This window comes from Pundamilia nyererei, unplaced genomic scaffold, assembly GCF_000239375.1.
Source record: "Pundamilia nyererei isolate P.nyererei 1_Seehausen unplaced genomic scaffold, PunNye1.0 scaffold00155, whole genome shotgun sequence".
NCBI lineage: Eukaryota > Metazoa > Chordata > Actinopteri > Cichliformes > Cichlidae > Pundamilia > Pundamilia nyererei.
In genome coordinates this window covers 1,009,562-1,035,725 of record NW_005187556.1, presented here as the reverse complement: position 1 = coordinate 1,035,725, position 26,164 = coordinate 1,009,562, and the positions used below count along the sequence as shown (strand labels likewise).

Here is a 26,164-nt window from a genome sequence, read left to right as displayed (position 1 = left end):
TCTGCAGTGAGTTTAAAACATCTTCATGTGAGAAGGCAGCATTTGTGCTGCAACTAATGCCTTCAGACATATATGAAGCTGTATGTGCAAGAGGCCTCAATGTGATCTGGCACTAATGAGCATCGAGGCCCACAATGCATTATATTAACTCGCACAACTCAAGTGTTCGGTGCCTCTAACAATAACCAGATCAGGATTCTCTCTAATTATATCTCAGCGCGATGAATGGCTGACACCCTGTTCTCTGGCCCTCCTCGGTTCTCTCCACCAGGCTGTTATCATCCGTTATATATTCATAATTTATTGTTTCCTCTCTCTGCTGCATTTGATGTGAACCAGAACTGCCAGAACATCAGAACAACCTTTCTGTCCATCTGTCTTTTTCTTTTTTTCTCTTTCCTTTTTGAGATTTCACAAGCCTGACAACTTCCAGTTTTGACTAATTGAAACCACAAAGCCGTTCTTTCTAACGCTGACCGTCATGTTTTTTGTCCTGCGAGCCATCCAGTGATTCATCACAGCTAATTTTGTGGTGATTTATTGACAACAGACTGCCACATTCTTTGTAAACGTTCAGCCATTATACGATAATGATTGTATGAGCATGTTAAGATGTGTGGAGACGGAACAAGAGAGCCTAATTTTGTTTGTGTTATCTATGCTACAATTATTTTAGCATTTTTTTACTCATTTGTGAAGCTTCGTCTTGTCGTCAAAATGTCACCGGTTAGACAAAGAGCGAAGCTGGGTCTAATCTGTGAGATCATAAATGAAGGCAAAAAGTGTTTGTCTTTGTCTTTGCATACAGCACCCTGTGGATTGGACGGTTTGCCATATCTGTACCTAAAAATATGCATAAATGCTCTTCTGCAAAGGCCAAGCACAGTCATATAACAATCTCTCATGTGTCTGCTGTATCAAGAAGACTTAAGGCTTTAACTCAATGCGTTTATATCATATGCCAGCATAGTCTCTTTCTTTGCTCTTGCTCTATAATCTATAAGCTTTGTAGATGGGTATGAATATGACATATCACCAAACAGTTGTTTATTTGTACATCCAGATGATACAGAGCAGCATTAGCTTTCATTTGAAGATGCATTTCTGTACACCGGATTAATGTAAGTCCACTACTCACTCTTCTTTTAGCTCCTCTGTGGTCTACAGCTCCTGGGGGAAATATCTGCCTCTTTATCTGCTTAACTCCACTGTTTTCAAAAGCCAGTTGTTCACAGCTTGCAGCTAAATTTTTGTTTTTGTCTCTGCCTACAGTGGATGAAAACAGCTCTAATATTAGCTGTAACCACAGTAACGATGATGTAATAAACCAAAACAATGAGCTCAAAGATGCTAAAATGTTTTGTAGCTGAAACGCATGGTTATTATTTGCAGGTTCATCTCCTTCGCGTTACACATAATCCTCTGAACCAGTGTTTATGTTTAAAATCACAACTTTTCAGAGCTAAAGATTCAGATGTGCAAATTACTGCAGTTCTTCTTTTGTCCACTTGAGGCTGACTGTAAAAGCGAGTCAGTCCCCATAGACTCCCATTTTAAAATGTCAGCAGAAACAAACCTGTTTACAGCCTGCTTTAAAATGTAGCTGTGTATGTAAGATTTCCTCCTTCATTCTTGTACAGGTATTTGTTTTTCTCAGTCACAAATTTGAACTTTGTTAAGGGTTTAAATAAGACGTTCTTGGATCATTGAAATGGTTCTCTCGAACACATTTGTGGTGTTCGTGCCTTCTGGTGAATTTCAAATGCAATAATCAGACAGATTATACAGCTTTTTGGGTGCTTAAGGGTATTTTCACACCAACAGTTTGTTTGCTTTGGACCAAAGCAGTTGATTAGTTTGTAATTTTGTAGCTTTCTCACAGCTTGGTTTCTTTTAATCCAGAGAAAACTACAAGCAAATTTCAAGTGAAAGAAAATGCGTCACTATGTGAGAATGTTGAGTCCACTTACTTGCTAGTTGTGTCTGGTGTGGGAGCAGCACACACAAACACAGGACAAAGATGCTGTGTTCTTGACTGGTGGATAACACAGAGACTTTATTTAACATTCATATTTATCTGGCCAATTTCATTCATTTTACGGGAAGTTGCTACATTTTACCCACACAGATGCAACACTGCTTTTATTAGTTACAGCAGCAGAAAATTAACCTTGTGGAGCTCATGAAAAGCTAAGCCACCATGATGGAATTTCAAAATCGTGACCTCTAGCTTCATAATCCTTGTCTTACCCTCCTGGACGATCTGCCCGGCACACTGTTAGCATTAGCTGTTATCTTTTCACTCCACTCTCTTGTCCAAATACACTCAAAAACCAAGGTGGTTGGAGCTCAAATTCTAAATGGTCGGGGCTTTACAAACTTATAGCCAAGCACAGTGGCTATTTTTTAAATAGCCCAGCCTTAAAAAACCTAGCTAACTACTGATGCACATGCACAACTACATAGGATAAAAATGAAATTACCTTAACACTTAATGAGATTTGAAGCTGTCCAAACATGCCTGTTTAACCCTCTTCATGTTCTTCTGTGAATACACTCGCTGATTGCTTTTGTATTTGATACAAAGTGCAGAGAGTTAACTGGAGTGAAGGAAAAGGATGGAAAACACAGTATATATATCTGGGAGGAAATGAAATCGTTCTCCCACACACTTTATGACAGTATCTCATATATTTTCTATCAGCTTGTTGCAGCTGCTCAGTGAAGCTTTGCATCACTTTTATTACCATGCACTCAGAATTCAGCCTGACACATAATGTCAGCTCCCAGAGAATTTAAAAATAATATTCTGCAGGTCTGAACAGTGAATCTGAAAACATTGGACCCACCTGTGGGCGTTGTGAGGTTTGAATTTGCTCATATCGGGTGCTGCTCCTCACGTTCCCTTTTGTTTAGAAAATGCCGCCATGATCAGATCATTTTGAGGGAAGGTTGCGTAGCTTCCCCCCGTGTTTTATTTATACTAGAATCGAATGCTCTGAGTATGCAGAAAGAGGGTTTGGATACAGGAAAGAGGGGAAAACAGAGAGATGAGGTGCCCAGCAGGATCAGATTCTCAGAAATCTGCCTGGGACATTGTGTTTGTTCTTTCATTCTGAGTCATAAACAATAAGACAGGAGATGTTTCTCTGTGCAAACAAGCTGCAGATACTGTGAGAGAGAACAATTGGAAAATGAGATACAGAGAAAGAGATTCACAAGGTTCAGCCAGGATAGAGCTGCAGCTACAGAGGAGAGAAAACCACTGCTGCAAATCTTCATATCTGCCCTGAGTGCTTCTGTGTGAGTCTATGAATACACACCATTAGTGTGTGTGTGTGTGTGTGTGTGTGTGTGTACATGCATGCCTTTAGTCTTTCCACCTTTTGGTGTGTGTATGTACAGTATGCTGAGCTTCACACATGCATATGAGAATGCCGTCTGTTTTGGCATTTGCATGCAACTATGTGGGCTTTAATGTGAACATGCTTTCATCTATCTGTGTGTGTGTGTGTGTGTGTGTGTGTGTGTGTGTGTGTGTGTGCGCGCGCGCGCTCGGGCTTTTTATTCTGAATTATAAACACGTGACTGGGTTGAGGATGATGCATCCATCCAGAAATCCCTGAGGTTGTTGTGGAGCTGAAGTATTACTACAGAGCTGCAAAGAGAGGGGGAGAGAGAATCAGCAAGAGAAATAGATGGAAAATAGACTGGAAATAATAATCTCATCCACATGCACATGTTTTACTTTGATTTTAATTCATTCTGGGCAAAAAGGAGAACAGTTCAGAGGGAGGAGAAAACACAAAAATATGGATACAGCTGGGGTTTTACAAGCAGCTCTGGTGACATTTTTCACCTGTTTCCTCTTTAAAATGCTGTAAATCCGAAATATTCATACTGGGGTTCTTTGTGGCACACATAAAACTGCACCTGTGATCAGGAAACTGTGGGACGTGGACACAATTAAGCTCCAGAATGCAATGTTGTTTATTTCATCTCCTCCCTAAAATCAGCCTCAAACCTCGCAGGCTCATTTTTTGATTCGAGATCTTAGCCTGAAAACCGTCCGCTGAGCCTCAGCTGAGCCTCGGAGCAAGACCAAACAGCATTTTGATGTCTATCGCCATCTTCCTTCCCCAAAAAAAGAACGAAAGAAAAGAACAAATTCTTCTGAATAAAACTGTGATTGTTAGGTTTAACTGACTTCCACTTGATTTTGTGTAGTTGCAAGAAATCACCATAGTTTGCTGTGCACATGGTCCTCTGGGGACGCCTCACAGTTCAGCTGCTGAAGGAGGAAAGCCTTTGATCGTGTCCTTTAAGGCTTTATTATGTTTGTGGTGGAAACAGTATTTTTGTCCAATTGTTTTGTTTCAGTGTTTAAAATGAAAGCAAAAGAAAATAGAGTTCTCCTCATTATGTATAAATCATAGTGTTACATAGAAAATGAAATATGATGGGTTCTCAGGAAGGTGGGGGCGCTGGTTGTATTTATTTATTGTCTTCTGTCTCCTGTGATAAATGACTTCAATCACTCACTCATGCTGTTTGGATGAATGCAACAACCCACAGTTTTCCTGTTTGGCATGTTTGGCTGAGAAAATCAGCAAGTGCATTCCTGTAGCCGTCTGCTGTTCAAAACCTTAATAACTACCTGCATGTTTACGGGACGTCTGCAAATGTCCTCTGCACGGGTGCCTCACTAGCTTAGGTTTATGAAATGAATCAGACTCAGAGAAACTGAGATATGGATGGAGATGTATATTTTATGTGGCGGCTCAGAGAATAGGTCTACTTTAACCTTGATTTAATGCCTGCAGTGTGATTCTGATTTCCACTCATGGATGATGCTTCACAAAAGCAGGAAATTCTCATTTCAGTGCAATTATTAGAAAAAAACAATAAGAAGTGAAAGACAGACCACCAGGGTACTTATCATGCTGCAGCGCTGCTCCGCCTTTTTTTCTGTTTAAAGAGCTGTCCTTTGCCTCATAGCTTCAAGTAAATAATCGTGACTCACCTTTGCTTGTATTTTAAATCAGGCTGCAGCTTTACTTCAACACTTCCAGGTCAGTTCACTCTGAAGATGCATGAACTTGTTGAACTGCAACGCGAAAGCGTCTAGCGCACATTTTCTCAGCTAAGGTGTTTTGTAATGAACTTTTTTGCTTTTGAGAATTTTGACAAATAAACATCTGACTCGCTGATGTCAACTTGTCACAACAGACAGTTTAACACACGTGGAGGAAGGATAACACGAGACGCTTGGGAAGAAATGTGAAGATGAAAATCAGAATAACCACCCACATCTAATCAGATGTTCTTTTGCCTGAGGCTGATCTGTCAACCAGACTTCATGGGAATCTGTTCACTTTTTAAATCCTGCTGACAGACAGACAGACAGACAGACAGACAGACAGACGCATGAGGAGAGCAACACTGAAAGCAGAAGTGGTGAAGCTTGAGTGGGAAGTGCAGATAAAAGCAAACATGGGAATATGGCTTTAATGCATCTAAAGAAACTTAAACAGGCAAATAAGCTAGCACCTAAACTGGCAACTTTGATTTGATTTGATTTATTTGTGGACTAGACTTGAAGTTTGAGGAGTCTACATTTAATTATGCTTCATCCTTATGTGGAAACACAGTAGAACTCTATTTATTAGATGGGTAGTTGCCTTCAAATTTCTCGTACTGTGCGTAATAACGTAAAATTAACCCAAATGAGGCACTGCTCAATCACTGTCTGGCTTGGGAGGTAAAAGCCACAACGTGCATGGCCTCACAAGTCAGTGTGGTACCTATTTCAGGGTGTTTTTAATACTGAAATAAGGCACCACTATACAGAGAGTGGTGGATCAGAGAGAAGCTCTCTTCTAAAAGATAAGCAGGTATAGTTAATGGATGGATGATGAATCCTAGCTGAAGGCTTTTCTTTAGCTTTTAACCTCATCGCCGAGTCTTCATCAGCAGATGGAGTTTGGATCTGTTCACATTAAAGCTCGGCGGCTTTAAGCCAACACATGCACTTCTGAAAATTCCTCAAAGCGCTGCAGCTGAAGGCGTCGACAGTTGAACAAACACCGTCCTCTGATGAGGACCATGTGATGTTGTTGAACGTAGAGCCGATGCTGGATATTTGTGGCGCTGTTGACAGTCGGAGTGTTTTTTTTCCTTTTCCACTGTAGGTGGGAGTGAATGACTTTGAAAAATATGGAGTGGAACTAAGTTGAGGGAATATGATTTTTCTTTGGAAATTAAATGGAAGATTCAGCTGATGTTATCATGCCAAACTGTGATTTTTGTAAAATAAAACTGGGGCTCTTTTGTGCTGTTGATGGCTGATTTTAAAAAAAGTAGGGTGTTTTTGTACTTTTGGTCCAGGAAATTGAGAATCACTGCTCTGAAGCCACTTTTGGCCTCTGCTCTCAGGATCAGACCCTCTGGGGCCCATGGGTGGGTGGTCTTAGGTGCTTGCCAACACCCTGAGTATTCAGTCCTGTTTTTCTAATCAATAGACATAAGTAGAATTACATTTAGTACAGCCCCTCACCATTTCACATGCTCAGTGTTGCTCTGTCAAGTGCAAGGTGGCCTGACACCTTCTCCAGCACAATAAGGTGGTGAGACATGGAGGAGCACTGGACTGCAGCTGCAGTCGGCTATGAAGAGCGAGCTGGGTGTGAAGGTGAGACTATTCCACCTGATTTGGTTCCCTACATTTGGCTGTTGGTAGTGTCTGAGGGAATAAGGAAATTATCTTCCTCTGAAAGGTGACTGGACGCGCATACAGATCTGTACCAATTGAAAACTATTTGATTTTCCCAAATACTTTAGTTGAATCAGTTGAGATTCTACCGTAGACTGTCGACTATGTTGAATCCACTGGCAATCAGAAATCGAGGATAAGCTTGTTGTCCATGTTTGTGTGCAGAGTGATGTTTGATTCTTGAAGAAAAAAAGGAAAACTGTCAGACTTTGGTGTAAGTTCTGAAAATTTCTTCTTCTTCTTCCTGTAGTCGTTCCTTTTAGGGTTTCTATCGTGTATCATCTTCCTCAATCTCACTCTATCCCAGACACCCTCCTCTGCCACACATCCTCTTTCACCACATTCATGATGCTCCTCTGAGGAGTTCCCAGTTTCCTCCATCCTGGCAGTTCCATATCCACTGTCCTTTGTCTAATGTATTCCAGTATATGTGCTATCCCTCCTCTGCACATGCTCAGACCATCTCAGCCTCGCCTCTCTAACTGTGTGTCCAAACTACTCAACCTGAGCTGTCCCTCTGATGAATGCTTCTGTTACATAATTCCAGCTATTGCTCGTGCTATGGAAGGAAACAGCAATCCCATTGGCTGTCAGAGCAGAGTATTTGGCAGATGTGAAATGGACCAGAAACACTGGCTATATTTGCAAAAGTAGCAAGAGGTGAAATGCATTTGGTGTAAAATACCTTCAGAGTAAGGAGAAGACCCCGGGAAAGGCAAAGGACACACTGGAGTGATTATGTCTATTAACAAGGCTGGAAAAACTTGTGTCCTCTGGAAAAGCTGGAGGTGTTAGTCAGGCATAAGCAGTAGAAGCTGGATCAGGGGTGGGGAATCAACTTTCCCAAGGGGCCACATGAGAAACTGGGATTGTTGTGGAGGATGGCACCAGTAAGCTGCACTCTCTCCTTATAAGCTTGGAGAAATTGACTGGATGGATATTATTTTTTTGTCAAACTTAAAACAACCACGCTGATGAGATTCAACCTGAGTGGCGCATTTTACATGAGAGAAATCAGCTTATGTGATGAAGCCATTATTTTTAAATTACCGCTGTGCTGCAGTTTTTTGTAACTCGATGCAGTAACTCATGTTAAAAGTTCTGAAAGGGAAGTAAGTGGTGCTTGAGATGGGGTGGTTTGAGTAGAGTAGTGTTTCCAAAATCAAAAACAAAACTTTTATAGAGTCAAGATCTCAAGACAATACCATATAAAATCGCTGTCTTTTTAGCAACAACATCAGTCTAGCTTAAGCAGATTTACATGCGACTTTTTATTTATTTGCAATGATTGGTCAACAGCTTGAATATGAACAATTATTTTACAGCATTTTGCATTTTGAAATAAATGTAAGTGCATTTTATCTATAGTTCTTATAGCCAATCTGAATATGTTGCTAACAGTCTGCAGTCCAGCCACTGCAGCACATATTTCTGCATTCACTTTCCCTCAGAGAGACAAGCTAAGCACTGATTAGGTCATCCCTGGCCTTCAGAACAATATATATAAATAAGAGTTGTAATCTGCTTTTAACTAGAGAGCTGTCTAACTTCAAGCTGAAACCAAATACCAGCATCTAGACTGGCAGAATCCAAGATAAACCCCTTAGAAATCATCACCAGTCAAATGAAATGTCTAATTCTAGATGATAAATTATGAATTTGAATAGCATATGAGCCGGGTAAAGAGTGAAAGAAATGGGCTCCTGTGCCTTTAAAAAAGAAGGAACGAGAGAGAGAATGCTGGATAACACCAGGCTGAGGCATCAGGCGGTTTAACATTCAGGATTGTGATTAATCCTGGCAACAGAAGGGTTAAAACCAGACACTGACTCTGCACAGAGAGAGGGAGAGAGAGCGAGTGAGGAGTGCTGGAGGGGGAGAGCGAGCACTCAGTCAGGAGAGTTGCTTTGCATGTTTTGAAATCTCTCTCTCTCGCTCGCTCTCTCTCTCTCTCTGTCTCTCACACGCTCAGGCCATGTGCGGCCGCCACGTCACGTGCCGCTGCAGAAAGCATCAGAGCGAGAGAGGCAGGAGAGCTGTAGAGGGAGAAAGAGAAAGAAGGGAAGGGAAGGGAGGGGTTGGAGGAGGAAGGAGAGAGGTATGAGGAGAGCGGTGGGAGAGGAAACAGTGAAGATTACAGAATGAATAAACACTGAGGACAAAGCAAAGCAGAGATGAGGAGGTTTGGAAAGAGAGAGTTTAAGGGCAGCAGAGCTAACGCAGATTCATGAAGCAGTGCATGTATGATTTTTTAAAAAGGCTAAAGATGATAGAGTCACATTTCTGTCTTATTACAATGCCCAGATAATGTTTCCCCATCTAGACGATAAGAATTTAGCACTCCAAAGAAACCAAGAAAGAAACCCTTCCATCAAAACGAGTTTGGCTCCGATTCCAAATCCTCTGTTTGTGCGTTCACCAAAGTGCGAATGACCTTTAAAAACACACGACCCCTTTTTTTCTCGGTCATCCTCTTCTGTGGGTAAAAGCTGCACACACCGGTGACAACCATCCGCCTCCTCTTTCCCCTCAATGAGATGAAGAGGCTAATCACATACTGCACATGCAAGCTTTTCTTAAACAGTGTTATTATTCTTTACTATCTGAGCTTAGGAGGGAGAAGGACTGAGCCACGAGAAAACGTTTTGTTAGTCACGCACCTTTGTTCACAATCTGCTCTTTTCTATCTGAACATCTGGCTAGCACTGGTTATGTCTGATCTGATCACTTTCATACTGCATCTGTCCAGCTCCAGTGTGAACTGGAGTGCTGCCTGAATTGTATGCCGTTTGGTTTGAGTAGTGGCGGCCCAACAAGTCGGAAACTTCCAGTGATCCTGGTCGCTGTTGTTGGTGTTCTCTATGTTTATTTTTACTGAGCTTTGAGGTCCGAACACTTAATGATTTATTATGATGTTCTGATAAAGCTGGACATCGCATGAGAATCACATCAAGCATGTGAAAGAGGCTCAGATCAAATAGTCTGCTTTGGACACATTGAAACTTCTGCGTAGGCAGAGGAGCTCTCTGCACGCTTGCTAGCGGTAAATGAACCATACTATTATATGAACTGCTCATAAATTAGAGCAAATTTGTGCAAGGGAGCAGTTAGTTCAGAAGTGAGCTAATGTCCTATTTTAGTTTGTCAGACATTGTTATTCTGACATGCACTTTGTCAGGTGACAGCTGCTGTGTGATATAATTTAGTAAAATCAGAAATAGAATAAAAATCCTCAACACTTTTAATGTTTCATAGCAGCAACAAGATTTGTCAATCAGCTGATCACACCAGGGTTACATTGTTCTCATTCGTGGGTGCTCGAGCAGCTGAATTTACCTTCAAACATTGACCACAAGGCTCCTTTTGAAAGTCTGGGTTCTCTTCAGTTTGTTATGGTAGCTTTTCTGCCAAGCAACTACAATGCAGGGATGCCTACTGTGCATACTTCCTCCACGCCAATTAGAAGTCAGTATATTACGAACAATGAAAAGCCTTAGAGAGGACAGTCAGTATCTGCACAGCCACATGGAAAACATTTTTATTCTCTGCTGTTCTCTATTCTCCTTTTGTCAAAAGAATATCGTGGGTCTCCTCATACAGAGCCGCATGTCCCAGCATTAATATGTTTTGATTTATTTTCTTTGTGGCACAGCTGTACAAAGCACATTTATGTTCACTTCAGTGGATTTGAGTCCTGTTGTAGTTTGCATAATATTTATGGCAAGCCTTTTTGTGCATGTGTCTTTAAAGGGAACTCTGGCACAGAAAACCTCTCTTCATCTCAAGCACGAAGCATGACGGCAGATGCTGTTTTCAATCAACAGCCGCTCTTCAGGGTTACGAGGAACCTGCAAAGTCCCGTGCCACGTGGGGGTCTTTCTACATGTCTAGTCATGTCCTGTGCTCAGTGTGCCATAATCAGATCTGACCATTGGCAGAGCACGAGCAGTGATTTGGAAAGAGAGCAGAAGAGGAGGTCACCGTTACATCCAAACTGCTGTGACACAGTGTGTTGACAATAGGAACAAGACTCCCGGGGTGTGTCACCTGGACTCAATTGTCTCTGGCATGTGTGTTTAGGTGTGTGCTGCGTTTCTTCGCCCTCGTGAACGTGCACGTGGCCGGCTCTGTTTGTTTGTGCGTGCAGCGGCGAGTCCGAGCCCGTCTGGGTGTGTATGTGGGCGTCGGTGTGAGTTCAGAAGTTGACAGTGAAGTGAGACACGGAGACAAAAGGCAGATGCACAAGAATCAGTGAGTGGAGACAAAAATAAGATCTGAATCATGGGACACTCGCAAAAATTGCTCCAAGTTAAAACGCCTAGGTCTGTTTATTTCTTTTACCTGCAATTAATTTAATTTAATTTGTAGTTTTGCAATCTTTTTTTAAAATTCAATGAAAACGCAAATTCTAAGACTACAAATTTAAAAAAATTATAAAAAAAAAATTCCAAACTATAATTGAAAAGAGTGCATCAAAAATTTCATTAACATTATCATAAAAAACATGCGAGTGTCCAAAGCCTGCCGAATTTTAATTTGATAACTACTCAATTCTGACTCTTTAGAAAGTGGAACCAACAAAAAGTGAGAAAAGTTATTTAACTATCAAAACTGATTATTGATTATTGCAGTAATTTACTGATTTAACCTCCTAGGACCTGGCGTCCACATATGTGGACATCACATTTTGGGTTATTTAGACCAAAATACTCAATTTTGCTCTACAAGGGCCTGATATCCACTTACGAGGACATAATACTGCTACTGTTCTATCAAAACTTTAAACAAATATCCTCATATGTGGCTCTTATTTTTCTTAAAAACTAAAATAATGTAAAAAAAATAATCTGGTAATTCTTTGTTTTTGCATTCATTGGGCCCCAATATGCCCAAATATCAAAGAGAAATAAAAAATGCTGCTGTGGAAGAGTTCGGGTCTTAGGAGGTTAAATTAAATTCATAGCACAAAATTTATAATTTGGATAAATTAATTCAATTTTAAGCATTGACTTCCATAAAAGATGGAGCTAACTTTTGGGTCTGTAAACGGAAGCTAAGGGAAGTGCCTTAAGCCTGCATTATCTCACTTCCTGTGTGACCACAGAAAACTCTGGATGGCTTTTGTTAGCCTCAGTTGCTAGTGTAGCTCTTATTTAATGCAATAAGATGATTAGTTTATGAATGATGGTTTCATTTAGCATAAAATAGACGTTTTATGCTAAATGAAAAGGTCTTGTAATCAACAAGCTGCTACCCTGTGATCACCTTAGTCTAAGTGAGGATGAAACTGCTCAGCTTGAGGCTTCAAAACAGGTCTTTACTAATCAGTGGGTCGCTGTCACTGGGAGCACGTCCGTCTTTTATATCCCGTCTGTGCTTTTACATAAATGTGAAGTTTTATTTCTCCTTTAACTCTGATTAATATTCAAACTTGTGTTTTAGTAGCCATCGTTTTTGCTATTGTAAATTTATCGACCAGGCAAATACGTCCTATTATTAAAGTAAGTTAGCTGCAGCCCTGTGTGAGTGTCAAGCAGCCATATCTGTAAATTACGTGAAAGATAAACCTTGCAGTTAGTTGTATAGATTCCCTGATGTGTTTAACCCAGATGGGCAAAAGTTAAACTTGGCAGCAGACAGCAGCAGCGATGAGGAGTGTGAATAGTTGCCTCAGCGTTTACATTGCAGGGAGGGGATCCCGCTTTATGTAATGCACTTCCTCGTCTGTATTGCGTTGCCAGCTAATGCTCTTGAGTTAAAAACAGCTGCTGGCAGAGCTCACAGTTCATGTCCGTGTCATCTGTGACAGAAGCAAACCAAACAGGAAATGAATCGCTGCTCTGCACCTTTATCTCATTACTGCTCCCAACTGGAGGAACACACTTGCTGTATCTCATAGTTTGTTTCCACTACTGCTTTTACATCTGCTACCACACCTTTTACTGGCTGGACTCTTCGATTGTTATCATAACTTGCTGAGTAAAAGGAAAGGAGCAGAAGAACACGTCGTTCCTGTACAAACAATAAAGTTAAACCAAGCAGAAACAGGACGAACGCGAACATTAAATGAGACCACCAACCATCTAACTGCACCCTCAATGTGGAGTTTAATGGCTGAGTGTTGTTTGTGATAAATTTCTTTCACTGGTGTATCTGCTCTGAATTATTCTAAGTTGTTTTTCATAACTGATGTGAAAAACAGCTGGTGTGCAATAACAGGAAAGGTTCATCTGATATAGTAACAAAAACGAACAAATAGAGGTTACAGTAAAACTAGTAAACTCTATCATAACTGTGCGTGCGAACACGAGTCTTTCACTGAAAAAACTCCCAAAAAACAACAACAACAAACCAAATAAGAGAGAAAGTATCGGCGTTTTATTACTGCCTGTGGAAATCGTGTACATCACTCCTCTCTGTTTGCTGCAGCTAAGTGGCCATCTCTGTATGTTTGCAGACTTTTCTACTGGTTGGTTTCTATATATAATTCTCCGCTGAGGCTGGTTCCCTCTTATCTGTGTACATACAGTGTATGTGTAGCAAATATAACCAGTCTGGCCTATGCCATCACAATATTTTACAAATATTTGTCCCCAAAGTCAGAACAGAATAAGAGAAAAAAGCTCATAAATATGCAGCTGGGGTAATCTACAGAAGAGACTGAAACTGTCAAAAGTGGCTGTTAAGGAAAAATCAGGTTTAAAGGGTTGGAAAAATAGTTCCAATGCTCAATGTCACTGCTATGAATTCATTTGAAACTGTGACTTTATTTTTATCTCCCTGCACAAGGTCTGGATGTTGTGTTCACTTGTCTGTACCTGCAAAGATTCAGTGCTTGCTCTCAGGGGATTTTCTCACTGTTGGGGATTTTTTGGTGATATTCTACGGTCTTTACCTTGAAATATAAAGCGCCTTGTTGCGTTGTTGTTGTGAGTTGATGCTATAAAAATCTAATTGAATCAAATTGAAAAGAGAAGCATAAATTAAGCTTTGCACCTAACAGCCAGTCTGATGAAGAGGAGTGCAACTGATAGCTGGAGTCAAGTTACAGTAACATAGTCTCTGAACTTAAGAAGTTCTACAGTTTCACTCCGAGCCCTCTCCAGTTTTTCCTCTCTCTGTATATAGGCAGAGTTTAACTAGCAGCACTGGCCGCCCTCGAACAGTGTTGGAGAGCTCCTCCTCTGTTTCTGATTGTCGGTTGCATCAGTAGAGTCCCAGCTGATGTGTTTTGCGACACAGCATGAGGCAAATTTTTGACTAAAGTTTAAATATTTTGATTCGTATTAACATGAATTTGCATCACATGCCGTGAATTTGCCGCATTGCATAGAGTGTGTATGTAAGCACCATGACCGTGTTGGTAATTAAGCTAATATATCCTGCGTCATTTCAGAAGTCATTTGCATTTAGCCTGTTCTATTGTGCAGTTTGAGAACAAGTCATCAAAACTGAGACACACAAGAGAGGGCGACTGGGTTGCAGCAATAAAATGCCATGTAGGATCACTTCGGTGTTGGGAAAACCAACAATAACGACTACAAAAAAAAAAATTCTTTAGCAATGTGTCTTTGTCATATAAAGCTAAAAGTAACAGCAGAGTAACAGCTAAAGCAAAATCTGTGCACAGGACACATGCGAGTCAGAGTTAGCAGAGCTTGTAATTGCAGTTTAACTACAATGCCGTATTTCACTGTAATGAAAACTCGCTGAGGATGAAAAACCGATGAAAGCGTACACAAAAATCGACTCAATTACAGTGATTGCAATAGATGTTAATTGTTACCTCCATCCTTGTATAATTAGCATAATTACTATTCTCCTGGTAATTGCTTTGTTTCCCTTTATTACACAAGAAGCTGCTGAAACAGGAGAAGATTGAAAGGGAAAAAGTTCTGCGTCAGAGAGCAGAAGTTGCCGCCGCCGCTGTCGACGATGCGTGCACGAGGAGGATTTTGTGCCGTACTAACAGATTTTGTTCCGCCTGTTAAGCTTTCCTACATTTCCCAAAATGCCTCTTCCACACAGAGCAGCTCTTAGTTTGTTGCATTCCACTTTACGTGTAGGTGGACCCGGTGAAAGTAAAGTTAGATCAAACAAGAGATTAGTCAAGAGGAAGCGTTGCTCACCTGACTCTCAAACCTCAACCTGTCTATTTTCTGCTGCTGTGGGCGTCTCTGCCCACGACAGCTGATTCCTCCCGGTATGATTTCTGAACATCCAAGCAGCTCAAGGACAGAATCTAAAACACTTTTCCTCAATTTTTTTAAGATCATTGATTCATGTTGAAAATTCTGTTTGACTGTGAAAAAAAAAAAAACCCCATCTTAGCTGTCTTAGAAGAGGACCAAAATGTTTTTGATGTTTTTAAAGTTAAAATACATCACCCAGATTCATCAGTATGCCTCGGTACGCTCCATCCGAGGATCAGCTCTTCACGTCCTGAGGCGATTCCTGTGATGGAGCTTTCACACGATGGAGAAGCTGTTTTAAAACGAGGCATTTTTCTTGATTTGACGACAACATGAATAAGAAATGAAAGGGCTAATCTTAAACCTTGAATTTCATGAAATGGGACCTTCAGAGACCTTGAAAAGTCTTGACTGTGTCGGAGTTAATGTAATAACTTTCTTGTTGGTGCTCAGGTAGAAACGTCGGATTTAAATGTGATATTTGTGGAGTTTTAGCAAATCTTTTGGGTACAACTTGCTTCAATCCAAAACCACTTCAGTTGAACTCCTTGCCCGGAGCTGGAGGATGACAGATTGACAGGCAGTGACATGCGGAGAGAGGAAAACGCATAATCTCAGCTAAATTAATGAAAGCAGAGAGGGAATCCGCGAGTCAGTGGCTGCTTCCTCCAAATGGCTCCCGCTCTCAGACAGGAAATGAAGCCAGACGAATCCTCGCTTGGCAAGTGTTTACCCAGCAGCAGCGGGAGTCGTGTTCTTGGAGCAGTTTCAACTTTTTGCCCAAAATGGTTGTTATTAGGACGGGGCTTTGGGCAGACTTATCCAGGATCAGCTCCGTCCAGCTGCCAGAGACACAGATCAAGCCAACAGCACTTTATTTGATGGTCTCACTGCTTCCTGGGCAAACAGATGGATCAGAGGATAGAAGAGATTGGAATATACAGTATGGTGCATTGCATTTAGAAATGATGAGGGTTTGCAACTGTGCAAGAAGAACCGTACAGCTTATAGCGAAGGGATGTTTTCACTGTAATTCAAATCTTTTCTGTATTTTAATATTTTATTGGGCATTTTTTAAGTTGTTGCTGTTATTTTGGAAAAAATGCAAATAGAAAAATAATTATCATTTTTTAAATGCCATTTCCTGTGGCCAAACTGCAAATAAGAAAATATGAGTTTGGTGTAGCATGGAGACCCTCACAGCAAGAAGGTCCTGGGTTCGACTCCAATCCTAAATTGGATATTTGGAGAAAACGGTTGGATGGATATGAGCTTAAAAACAGACATAAAGAATGTGCCTTGTCAAAATAATGAACAGTAAGGTCTATGCAGAGCAAATCACCATGTTAAAACTACACTCCTTTTGTAGGTGTTTGTTGACCTGTTGAGGCCCAGGTGTGGCTACTTTTGTCTGGCATCAGATATAGGTAGTGTATCCTTTGGGTCCTTTGGGTGAGGAGCCTCCGTGGATCAGACCTTTTCTCGCTCTTCCTACAGCAGCGGTCCCCAGCCTTTTTTGCTCCACGGACCAGTTTATACAGATAAATACAACAAAATAAAACTATTACCGGTACCGAAAAAAATAAGATTTATTCATAACACACGTGAAAAGACCCAGGAAAACCGCTGTCCCCAACAGGTGTTCAGTTGCAGAGGGATCTGGTTAGTTTGGAGGATTGGTGACACTTTGGGCTCTTTGTTTTGTTGATCCAGCGGTTCCTGAGCAGTTTTTGTGAGTTTGAGTGTGGAAGGATCCACTGTGGATGGTACAAGTCAAAGGAACCAAGTCAAAGGAATGCATTTTAACAATATGATCAGTTCTATTCACTTTACCTGTCATCAGTTTTGTGTTGGGCTCATTTTTAAATCTACGGGTTCCAAATAGAGACAGAAACGCCTCAAATGCTGCTTTGATTGAGAAATCCAATTTGAATATGTTTACTGATGGTGCCTGTGATTCAAGTTTGATTAATAAATCACAAAGGAAGAAGCCATGCTTTTGATTTCCAGCGAAGGCCACAGTAGGAGGAAGACTGGGATCTTTTGCATCAAATTTCTTTTTCGTGAAACACTTTAAGAGAACGTTTACACAGCCACACACTTTGTGCACAGAATTTGTTAGCACGTGTCCCATTTCACTAAAAACAAATATTGCGTTACTATAGCTGTGTTTTCCTCCACAGAGGTATTACTGTCAACAGATACATTAATAATTACTTATATGGATTCAAAGCTGTATCTTTTATAAGATTCTGTTTGCTTATTCCATGCTTTATTTACTTTCTTCGTCTACTTTCTGACCCTCACTTTTACAACTAAAGATGTTTCAACAATGAGAAATTAGTAAACAGTTTTATAACTGTAAGTTTCCATCTGGATTTTTCCATCCGTTGTTTATGCCTTCAGATTCTACACTAAGATCATGAATGTTTGCAGGGATTTATTTGCAGCTTGTGCAGGTCAGTTCTGTCATTCATGTATTTAGGAGATGACAGTGGTGTCATTAGATAACGGCGCAGATATGGGTGAAATTCAACGTTTGGAGCTCAAGTCGCATTTTGTCTCCTCTGCCAAAGTGTCAAACTCTGCAGGGTGACATGTCGCCTACCCTCGATCCAGTAAACAAACCACTGGGTCTGTGGGCCCATGTGACTTTTGTATACAAACCTTGGTTTGATTGCTATTGGGCACTGGAAAACCAAAATAACCAAATACACAAAAAAGTCATCTTTTCCACTCAGGCTCGGAGCAAAGAATAGCAGCTCTGAAGAATAACAGCTGCAGAGGGCAGAGCATAGTGATGCATGCGTGTCACACCGGACGCTTATGTAAATCCAGCCTCTCATTTCAGATAAAACAAAAAAAAAAGAACCAAACAAACAACAACTGTGGGATGTTTTGGCAACAAGTTGTGTAAAAGTGGAGGCGAATGTCAGATCGACATCAGCGTGGAGTCATGATTGGATGTAAACAGTCGTAAGACTTTTTTTTTTTTTTATCTCCGAGTTCAGCGCAAGTTGAAACCTGAAAAAAGCCACCATTCAGAAAGTTTACATACCCACAGCCTCCCACTCGCCACGCTCAGCGTGTAGTCAAGTGTTTTCAGCTGGATTTTATTGGGAGAACACGGTGTGGCGATTTGACCCTTCGCTTACCTCACATGTCCCGCCTCCTGCCTGTCATAAAGCCTGACTTCCCAGAGCCCGTGGAGGATTTGGTTGTGGTATTGTGGCTGACATGAAAACATGAGGGACTGCTCACAGCAGCAGTTTGAGTAGAAAATCAGTGTCAGTCCTGCCGCTCTGACCGACATGTCTTTCCCACGTTTCAAAAAAAGGGAAAGAAATGCTTCAGAAGCACAAAGGCTGCGACAGCTGAGGGCTTTTAGAGGTTTTCTGTCATATGACAAAATTATGTCATTCTATTAATGCTAAATCTTCACAATCTCTCCTCACTCTTCCTGCCTCCTATCTCTTCTCTGCTTCATTTGCTCAAGTGTCTGAAATCTTTCCACGGCTGTTTTGGTTGATTTTGGTCACCAGCTTTGAAGTTATTTATAATCTGTGGCGCCGAGCCTGGAGCTCCAAAAAAGCGTCTTACAAATGTCGCCACATTGGAGGTCTGAGTAGTGGCGGATGATTGCTCAACTAGCATTTTTATGCCTCTATTCCAAGGAAGAAACATTTGCGGGGGGGAATATGTTTTTTCAATCAGAAACGGGAAAGAAATGAAGCAGCCGGCTGAAAATAGAGCCGCTCTTCTATTATAGTGTTACATTCAGAAATATAGCTGCAGGGAAAAAGCTTCACTGCCACAGTTTAATATCCGCATCCAGGAATCGCTTCCACAGATTTTCCCCCCTCCCCCACTCTGCCACGCTTCCACTTCCCAACATTTAAATAATTGTGTTCATTCTTAATTATTTGAACCCCCTTTTAGTGCTTTGGTAGCTCATGTAAAAGTGGCGTTTGAGTAAAGCCAGCTGGAGTCAACACAGGGGGAAAAAAGTCCACTGCAGCACCATCTCTGAATCATCTGCTCTCTTCAAATAGTTTTTTTTCTTTCCTTTCTAACCACATTTGTCTAAATGTGTGGCTCATGCATAATCATTCTAAATCTTTAGCCAGCACTAGGATGTTCTTTTAAATATCAGACACTGCAAAGGGTTAAAGAAAAAAGCTCCTCTCTTCTGCGTGTCGTAAATCGAGTATGACATGTTCCTGGCTCGATGGTGACACTTGGTGGTGACTTGGCATCACTACGGAGAGACAAGATGCTTCTTGTCGTCGAAATTCGAAGTCGAATGTGAAGAATTAAGCGCGTTGTTAAAGGTGTAGAAGAACCGGTGATATGTTCAGGTTTAATGGGGAAAAGCATTTGAATATATTGTCCACTGTGTATGGGATAATCCTACTTATCTCAGTGGGAATCATTCCAGGCTCTCTGCTGCTCTCTGGATAAAGGATGAGAGGCAGAGTGTGCAGCACATGTGACTCTGCAGCCAGCGGCCTCTAGAGTCCAACAGCAAACACTAAAGCTGGAGGGGTTTGACCTGAGTGGGATTTAAACACTGAGACAAAAACGTCTCCCCGTGCTTTGCTGCTTTTTCCCAAAACCTTTTTTTTATGATCTTGAACATACTTGAATTAGATATTTTCATCGCCTAAAAGAGCTATAAGTGCATATCTTTGTATATTCAGTCCTACCAGAGGTCCTGTCATGTTTAGCACAACACTGGACATCAAAACCTCAATTATTGAATTTAAATAAAATTTTATCTTGATTTTATTTGCTTGTAGGCGGAGCTCTCTAAAGCTTCTGTCTCACCTTCAGATTTAGATATTTAGAATTCAGTGACGCTGATTCATTTTTATCTAGCCGAAGGACCGATGCATCTGTCCGTCCAATGAAAGAGTCGCTACTCCTCTCAGGATATTGGTCCAATTTTAGTGAAGTGAGATACATTTGACTTTGATGTCACTGTTAGTGTAAAGCTGCTTCTCAAAAATCATTTGTCATTGTCACTGGATTTGAACTTTCATTAGTTTGTGCAAAACAGCCCAGAAGGCAAGAAAAGATCCCCACCCTCGTACAGGCACATTACAATAACCTGTGAACTGTGATGGATCATGATGAAGTAACACGTCACTGACATATTGTAAAAATTAGTATTTTTAGATGCATCTGTTTCTTGTTTAGTTATTAAAGTGAAGATCATACATAGACTTGGAGAGGCTGTTACCTTTTTGCATGCAGAGTGGTCAGAAATCACCCACAGGCAGAGCTGATAGCAGCGTCGGTGTCAATAAAATCTTATCCATGTCCATCCCCGGGGCTGTTTATTTTTCATCCCATAAAAACAATAAATTATTAAAATATTCTGAGTTCAGAAAGTTTGATCTACACTATAAGTCAAAGTTTGCAGAAGTCAGTGCAGTTCAGATGGATAAAAGCTGAATATAAGACAAAACAAACGATAAAGGATGACACAAGGGTTAAAACATAACCAAAAATATACAATAATAAGCTCTTTAAAATAAATTCAAAGGACATAACATCAAATAAATGACAGTGAAATATCAGCTCTACAAGTAGAAAAGAAGTAGAGTGAAATAAATTGAGAACAATCAGAGCGTACTGGAAATAATAAACTAAAAACACATCAATAAATAAAATAAATATATAAGGATAATAAAAACATAAAATAAAATAAAAGGTACCATCATCCAAAATGTCAGTAAATAAATATAAAGCAATAAAAAACGCTGGTTAAAAACTGTTTAAAGTTGAAAAGTCTGTCTCCTGGTGTTTCATAGGGCAGACATGTCAGGCTGTATTCAGAGTGTAGTCATGTTTGTACATCAGCTAAAACTAATAAATTCACTGTGACCATCGAGAACAAATGTAAGTGTGTAAATGAATCTAAATGTAATTACATTGTTACTCCTTTAAATATAATACAATTTAACAGAGTGTTTTTCCAGTGTCCTGATTGGTGGGGATTGTTTCATGTCGTCATCTTCAGTTCGCATCTCTGTGGCGTGCGACCGTCCTCGGTCAGGGCAGATGGGCTCTAATCTGCAGATAAAACTAGATGCTGATGATTGGACAGCTAAAGGAGTAATTAAGCTGCTGATTTTGGACTGTAGTGCAGATTATTGTTCACTGGAGAGACAATTAACAAGCGCTCGTATTCTTTCTCTCTGCTCCCTTCTTGCCTCTTTTTTAGTTTATTCACACAACAAGTGTCACATATTGCCAACAAAAAAATTTAATTAAACTGGCAAAAGTAACACATGAACAATTAACGAATGGCACCATAAAAATGTTGCACTGGCAGGGATTTTAATAACCGATAACAAATTAAGAGGCAGTATGATTTTTAGTTATGTAATAAGATCTAATATAAATATCTGAGACACAAAAAAGGAAGTTCAGAGAAAAAGCATCTCTGAAGAACTCAAATAATCTGCTTCATCTGGAAGTTTACATTGTGATAAACGCTACCATGAAAACATCATCAGTGCTCATGTCATGTTTGTGTATCTGTGTCCTGTCCACACTTTAACGTGGCGAGAACAGCCTGCAGGCTAATGTCACAGTCCGCTGTCAGTAGCTGTTTAATGATCCTGGTGCTGTGACTCATCTTAATCTCAGTGTGCGACCCTCTGTTTTATATGTTACACACAAAAAAAGTGATTTTCATGTCAGTTTTCCGGGTGGCACGAGCAAATTTACATGTGAGAAAGAGTTCTGATGGCAAATGTTGTACTTTAATTCTCATGAGCTTTTTATTTCCAGTATGATGATTAAGACAATTTTTAAGGGATGCCAGAATATAGCTGACATCAATGAAACTTGATTTATTTTGTAAGGAACCGTGTGGATTCATGTATATTATATATAACATGTTCCTGCAACTAGAAGCTCACTAACTCACTAATCTGTCCAGGTACTCCACTTCTCATCCTGTAGAAACTGTGATGGGCTTCAGCTGATAACTGGAAGATTGATTATAGATGGGTATCTTAGCTGACAAGCTAATCATTTGATCTGAGATAACCAACATTTTCTTTTGCTTCCAGGTGGTCAGGCAGTGCCTCAGGACCCGTCACCCCCTTCTACCTGCCCTCCGGCCCCCCCTGGACCTCCAGCCGGCACCAACGGCAACAGCGACATCATGGTGAACTTTGACCCTGACCCGGCGGACCTAGCGTTGTCCAGCGTGCCAGGCCAGGAGGCATTTGACCCACGGCGGCACCGCTTCACGGAGGACGAGCTGAAACCTCAGCCGATGATCAAGAAGGCCCGCAAGATGCTGGTTCCTGACGAGCAGAAGGTACTACATCTCCCACAATCCTTTTGTTTCCTTTACGTCCAAATTCACTACAGGAAAGGATTTTTAAAGCTATTTGGGGAAAGAAAATGCTCCGCTGCTTGCTGTGTTTCTAATTTAATGGCTAGTAAAATATATATATATCCATAATGGACCAGTTTCCCATTTTAAATTTAGTTGTAGAGTCTACTTTTTAAAAATCTACTTGCAATTTCAAAATTGTTTTTGCAGCACAAGAACGCAATTTTAATTGTATTCAAAAATAGAGTTTGGGATAAATTATTTTATAAGATGAAATGAGTAAAATCAAATTAAATACTTAAAATAAAATCAAATAAAAATTCAAAATAAGGCCCACTAGTAAATCTCAGGTGTTGTAAAGGTACCTAAAGATAAAACCTGCATAAAGATTCATATATAGCTCAGCAGAAGGTCACATTTTCCTTTAGTATCTGTCTTAAATAGAAGCCACAGCCACGTTGTTTCATTTTAAACTCTAAACTTCATCATAACAAAAGGCCACGGCTCTGACAGCTCCTGTGCGGAGTGGAAAAAAAACCGAAGGGAGCGTGACGCCCACTGGTATTGATGCCTCCTGACGGGAATCCTGAAATATTTTGTACTCAGCTCATTGCACACTAGGAAAGTCTCTGATCAATGGCTCGTGCTTTCATAGTTCAGTGCGGAGCAGCTGCAGCTCCCGAGGCGTTTATAATTTATGGAGAGATGGAGGCGCTCACCTTGCTCTGTTCTGCCGTTGCCGGTTTTATAAATCATATATAGGAAGGTTGGAAAAATGATCTCCGGCCAGAGTTAAAGATGAAGTTGAGAACGGCTTCTCATAAACGAGCTTTAATATTCCGCTCTACGGTTAAGATTTATCTGCTCTCATGAGCAGGAAAGTCTGGCTTGGATTAAAAGTTATGAAATAATCCAGGATCTAATTAGTGTTTATATTTACACAAATCAGAAAGCAGCAATATTCCCAAGATCTCTTTAAAAATGTTGCAGAGGGATACAATAATAGCTGTGTTTAATTGTGGAATGATGCTAACTTTAACCAGATGTTAAAGATCCTTATTAAAGCTCTCCATGAAGGCAGTGAAGCATGTGGGCTTGCTTCCCGGCATAAATCTTTCAGATAGATATCTCTACGAGGTTGTACTCTCAGATTGACCTCCTATTTTGCTCTATGGGTCCCAAAGTTTAACACAACATCAGGGATGCTTCCAGTCTTCTCCTTGCGAGACTTTCATTGGCCAACAAATTCCTTTCCTGGCAAAAAGTCCCCAAAGTAACGTTGCAGGCTTTTGTGGGGCCGGAGGTCATGTCCGCGGCGTATTTATTCATTCGGCTGAGGCGCTCGGCAGGTCAGAAGAGAGCTGCATTAGGAATGGCATGCCTCATAAAAAGTTATTGATAATGTTTTCACAAGCACTTACTGGTGTTTTCCGTCAAACTGATTCCTTTTGTAGTCATTGCAAGATGAATATTATTGGTCTTTTGTGTATGCAGATCAGTATATTGCTAGATGTCTATGCGTCTATGTGTGAAAAGGTGTTTTAATATAAGAAATTAAGAGTTAGAGTAGCTTATCTTACACCGTGACCTGCAGGCAATAAAAAGCACAGAAAAGCTGTTGTTGGTAATTCTAACTGCAGTTTAAAGGAGTATTTCATATATATATATATATAAACCACAGCTATCCTAAACTACTTTCTTCACTCTGTAAATCTGTTTAATGAATGTTCATCTTCTCTAAGCTGCCATAGCAAACATTTACTGCTGAGAAGCAGTAAATGCTAACCCCTGAAACATTTTAATTTATCTAGTGCAGCTACAAGCTTTAGGATAAGAAGTATAGCACTTTTTATGTGGTATACGTCACACCTGTGTTTGGGATGTTTTATGCTTTTGAATCCAACCACAGTCTGCTGCTCATAACTGAGTGTCATCATGGTGACGTTATAAAAATGGCAGTCATAGTTTTGTTCTTTTGTACCTGTGACTATTCAGCTGTTTCCACCTTTCGTTCCTTTCTCCCATTTTTGACACCCTCATCAAATGACTGAACCTTCTCATCCCACTCTCTCCTCTTCTTTTGTTTTTTTTTCTTCTTCTCTCCTCCCTCCACCTTCCTCCCCACACACCCCAACATACCACACCGCCGCCGCCGACAGGATGAGAAATACTGGAGCCGGCGAGTGAAAAACAACGAGGCGGCGAAGCGCTCGCGGGACGCCCGGCGACTGAAGGAGAACCAGATCTCAGTGCGCGCGGCCTTCCTGGAGCGAGAGAACGCCGCCCTTCGCCAGGAGGTGGCTGACATGAGGAAAGAGCTGGGCCGCTGCAGGAACATCATCAACAAGTACGAGAGCCGGCACGGAGACTTGTGAGGAGACGGACGGAGGCGGAAAAGGCGGGAGGGGCATCGGAGATGAGACAAGGGTACAAGGCAACCCAGCAACAGCAGCACTTTAGTTGAAGTGGCGAGTCGGGGGTGGGGGGAGGCTGACGTAGATCTGCAGTAAGCACCGTGCGACACCGGGCGCAAACGCCACAAGCGTCTTTTAGCGCGCGCGCTGTGCTTCAGGATGTCATGACAGGAAAGCACAGCGGCGCCACAGTTTATTTTCCGAGTTTGACTCTGTAGATGCTGCTTTGCTGAATCCACACACCGTACTGTATCACCACCTCGTGACACCTCGGCAGCTTTACCCTTGGTGCTGTGCTTACGCCCGGTGCCGCATGGCGTTTTTGCAGGTAGTGCGTTTCCATCCGCCGCTCTGGCCCGTTCAAACAGGGTGTTGAATTCACAATATGCCAGTGAAATCTCACTTTTTAAGCTCAAGGCATGGACACAAGCCAGAAGAGGTCAGATGTGTAATTTTTTGTTTTCTATAAATAGGAAAAAAAGAAAACATGTATATTTTTGAACTGGGCAGGAAAGCAAGACTAGTCCAGCAAAGAGGAGGACGGGGGGAGGAAGAAGAGCAGGGCTTTCGTCAATAACGCAAAGAGATTTTGACATAGGATTATTGTATATTTTTCTATTAGCAGAGGTATTTAGGAGGAGGATTTTGGAGATAATCTTTTGTATATTTTATATATGGGGCGGGAGGGGCTGTTAGCTGGACAGTCACGGGGCCACATAAAGCGCTTTTCCTCCCAGCTGTTTATTGCTAAACAACAAATAATCTATTTTCAAATTTACAGAGCTGGTTAGTCAGAGGAAGAGGTGTAACAGAGAATGTATCACGGTCGAATCAGGTATTTCACACAGCGTGAGACAAGGCGAGGTATTTTAGACTGTTTTCGGCGCTGAAGGGGGGAGGAGGAGGGTGGGCGGAGGCAGGAAGAAGGCAAAACAACAAAAAAAATTGTATAGTTTAAAGAAAATCTTTGTGTTTGTTTTCTCTGTGAGCTCGTTCAAGCACTTCAGTTTTTATCTTCTATTTGATTCCGTGTCTGATTCTGACATAAATCGAGGGGCTTTTATTTTTCTTTTTGAAGCTGAAGGAGGAAATAATAATTAGCCATCCGAACAGCTGGATGTGAGCAGATGTGCGAGGATAAGTAAAAGGAGAGATTTTCGCTGGCGGGTTTGCGTTTTATTTCGGTGAATGTGTCTTGCTCACATGTAAACGCACACACACTGACAAACACTTTTAACCATCGCGCAACATGATTGCTTTCGGTTTCTTTACTCATCAATCATGTCTAGGTGCAAAAATTGAATACTAACTGGTTTAAGGTTGATCTGCCCAGATCGAACAGTGACTGAAACCTTCAGCCACACACACACACACACACACACACACACACACACACACACACACACACACACACACACACACACACACA

General features: G+C 41.1%; 1 protein-coding gene across 1 annotated transcript in view; it reads left to right on the top strand.

The window, feature by feature from the left end:
• Window positions 1–25,673, top strand: part of dbpa (D site albumin promoter binding protein a) — a 36,092-nt gene extending 10,419 nt beyond the window's left edge. The window contains exons 4-5 of the mRNA XM_005745194.1: window positions 22,050–22,303; window positions 24,481–25,673. Coding sequence (XP_005745251.1) covers window positions 22,050–22,303; window positions 24,481–24,696 — 470 coding nt within the window. The 3' untranslated portion in view covers window positions 24,697–25,673. The remainder of the gene's footprint in view (window positions 1–22,049; window positions 22,304–24,480) is intronic.
• Window positions 25,674–26,164: the final 491 nt, after the last annotated feature.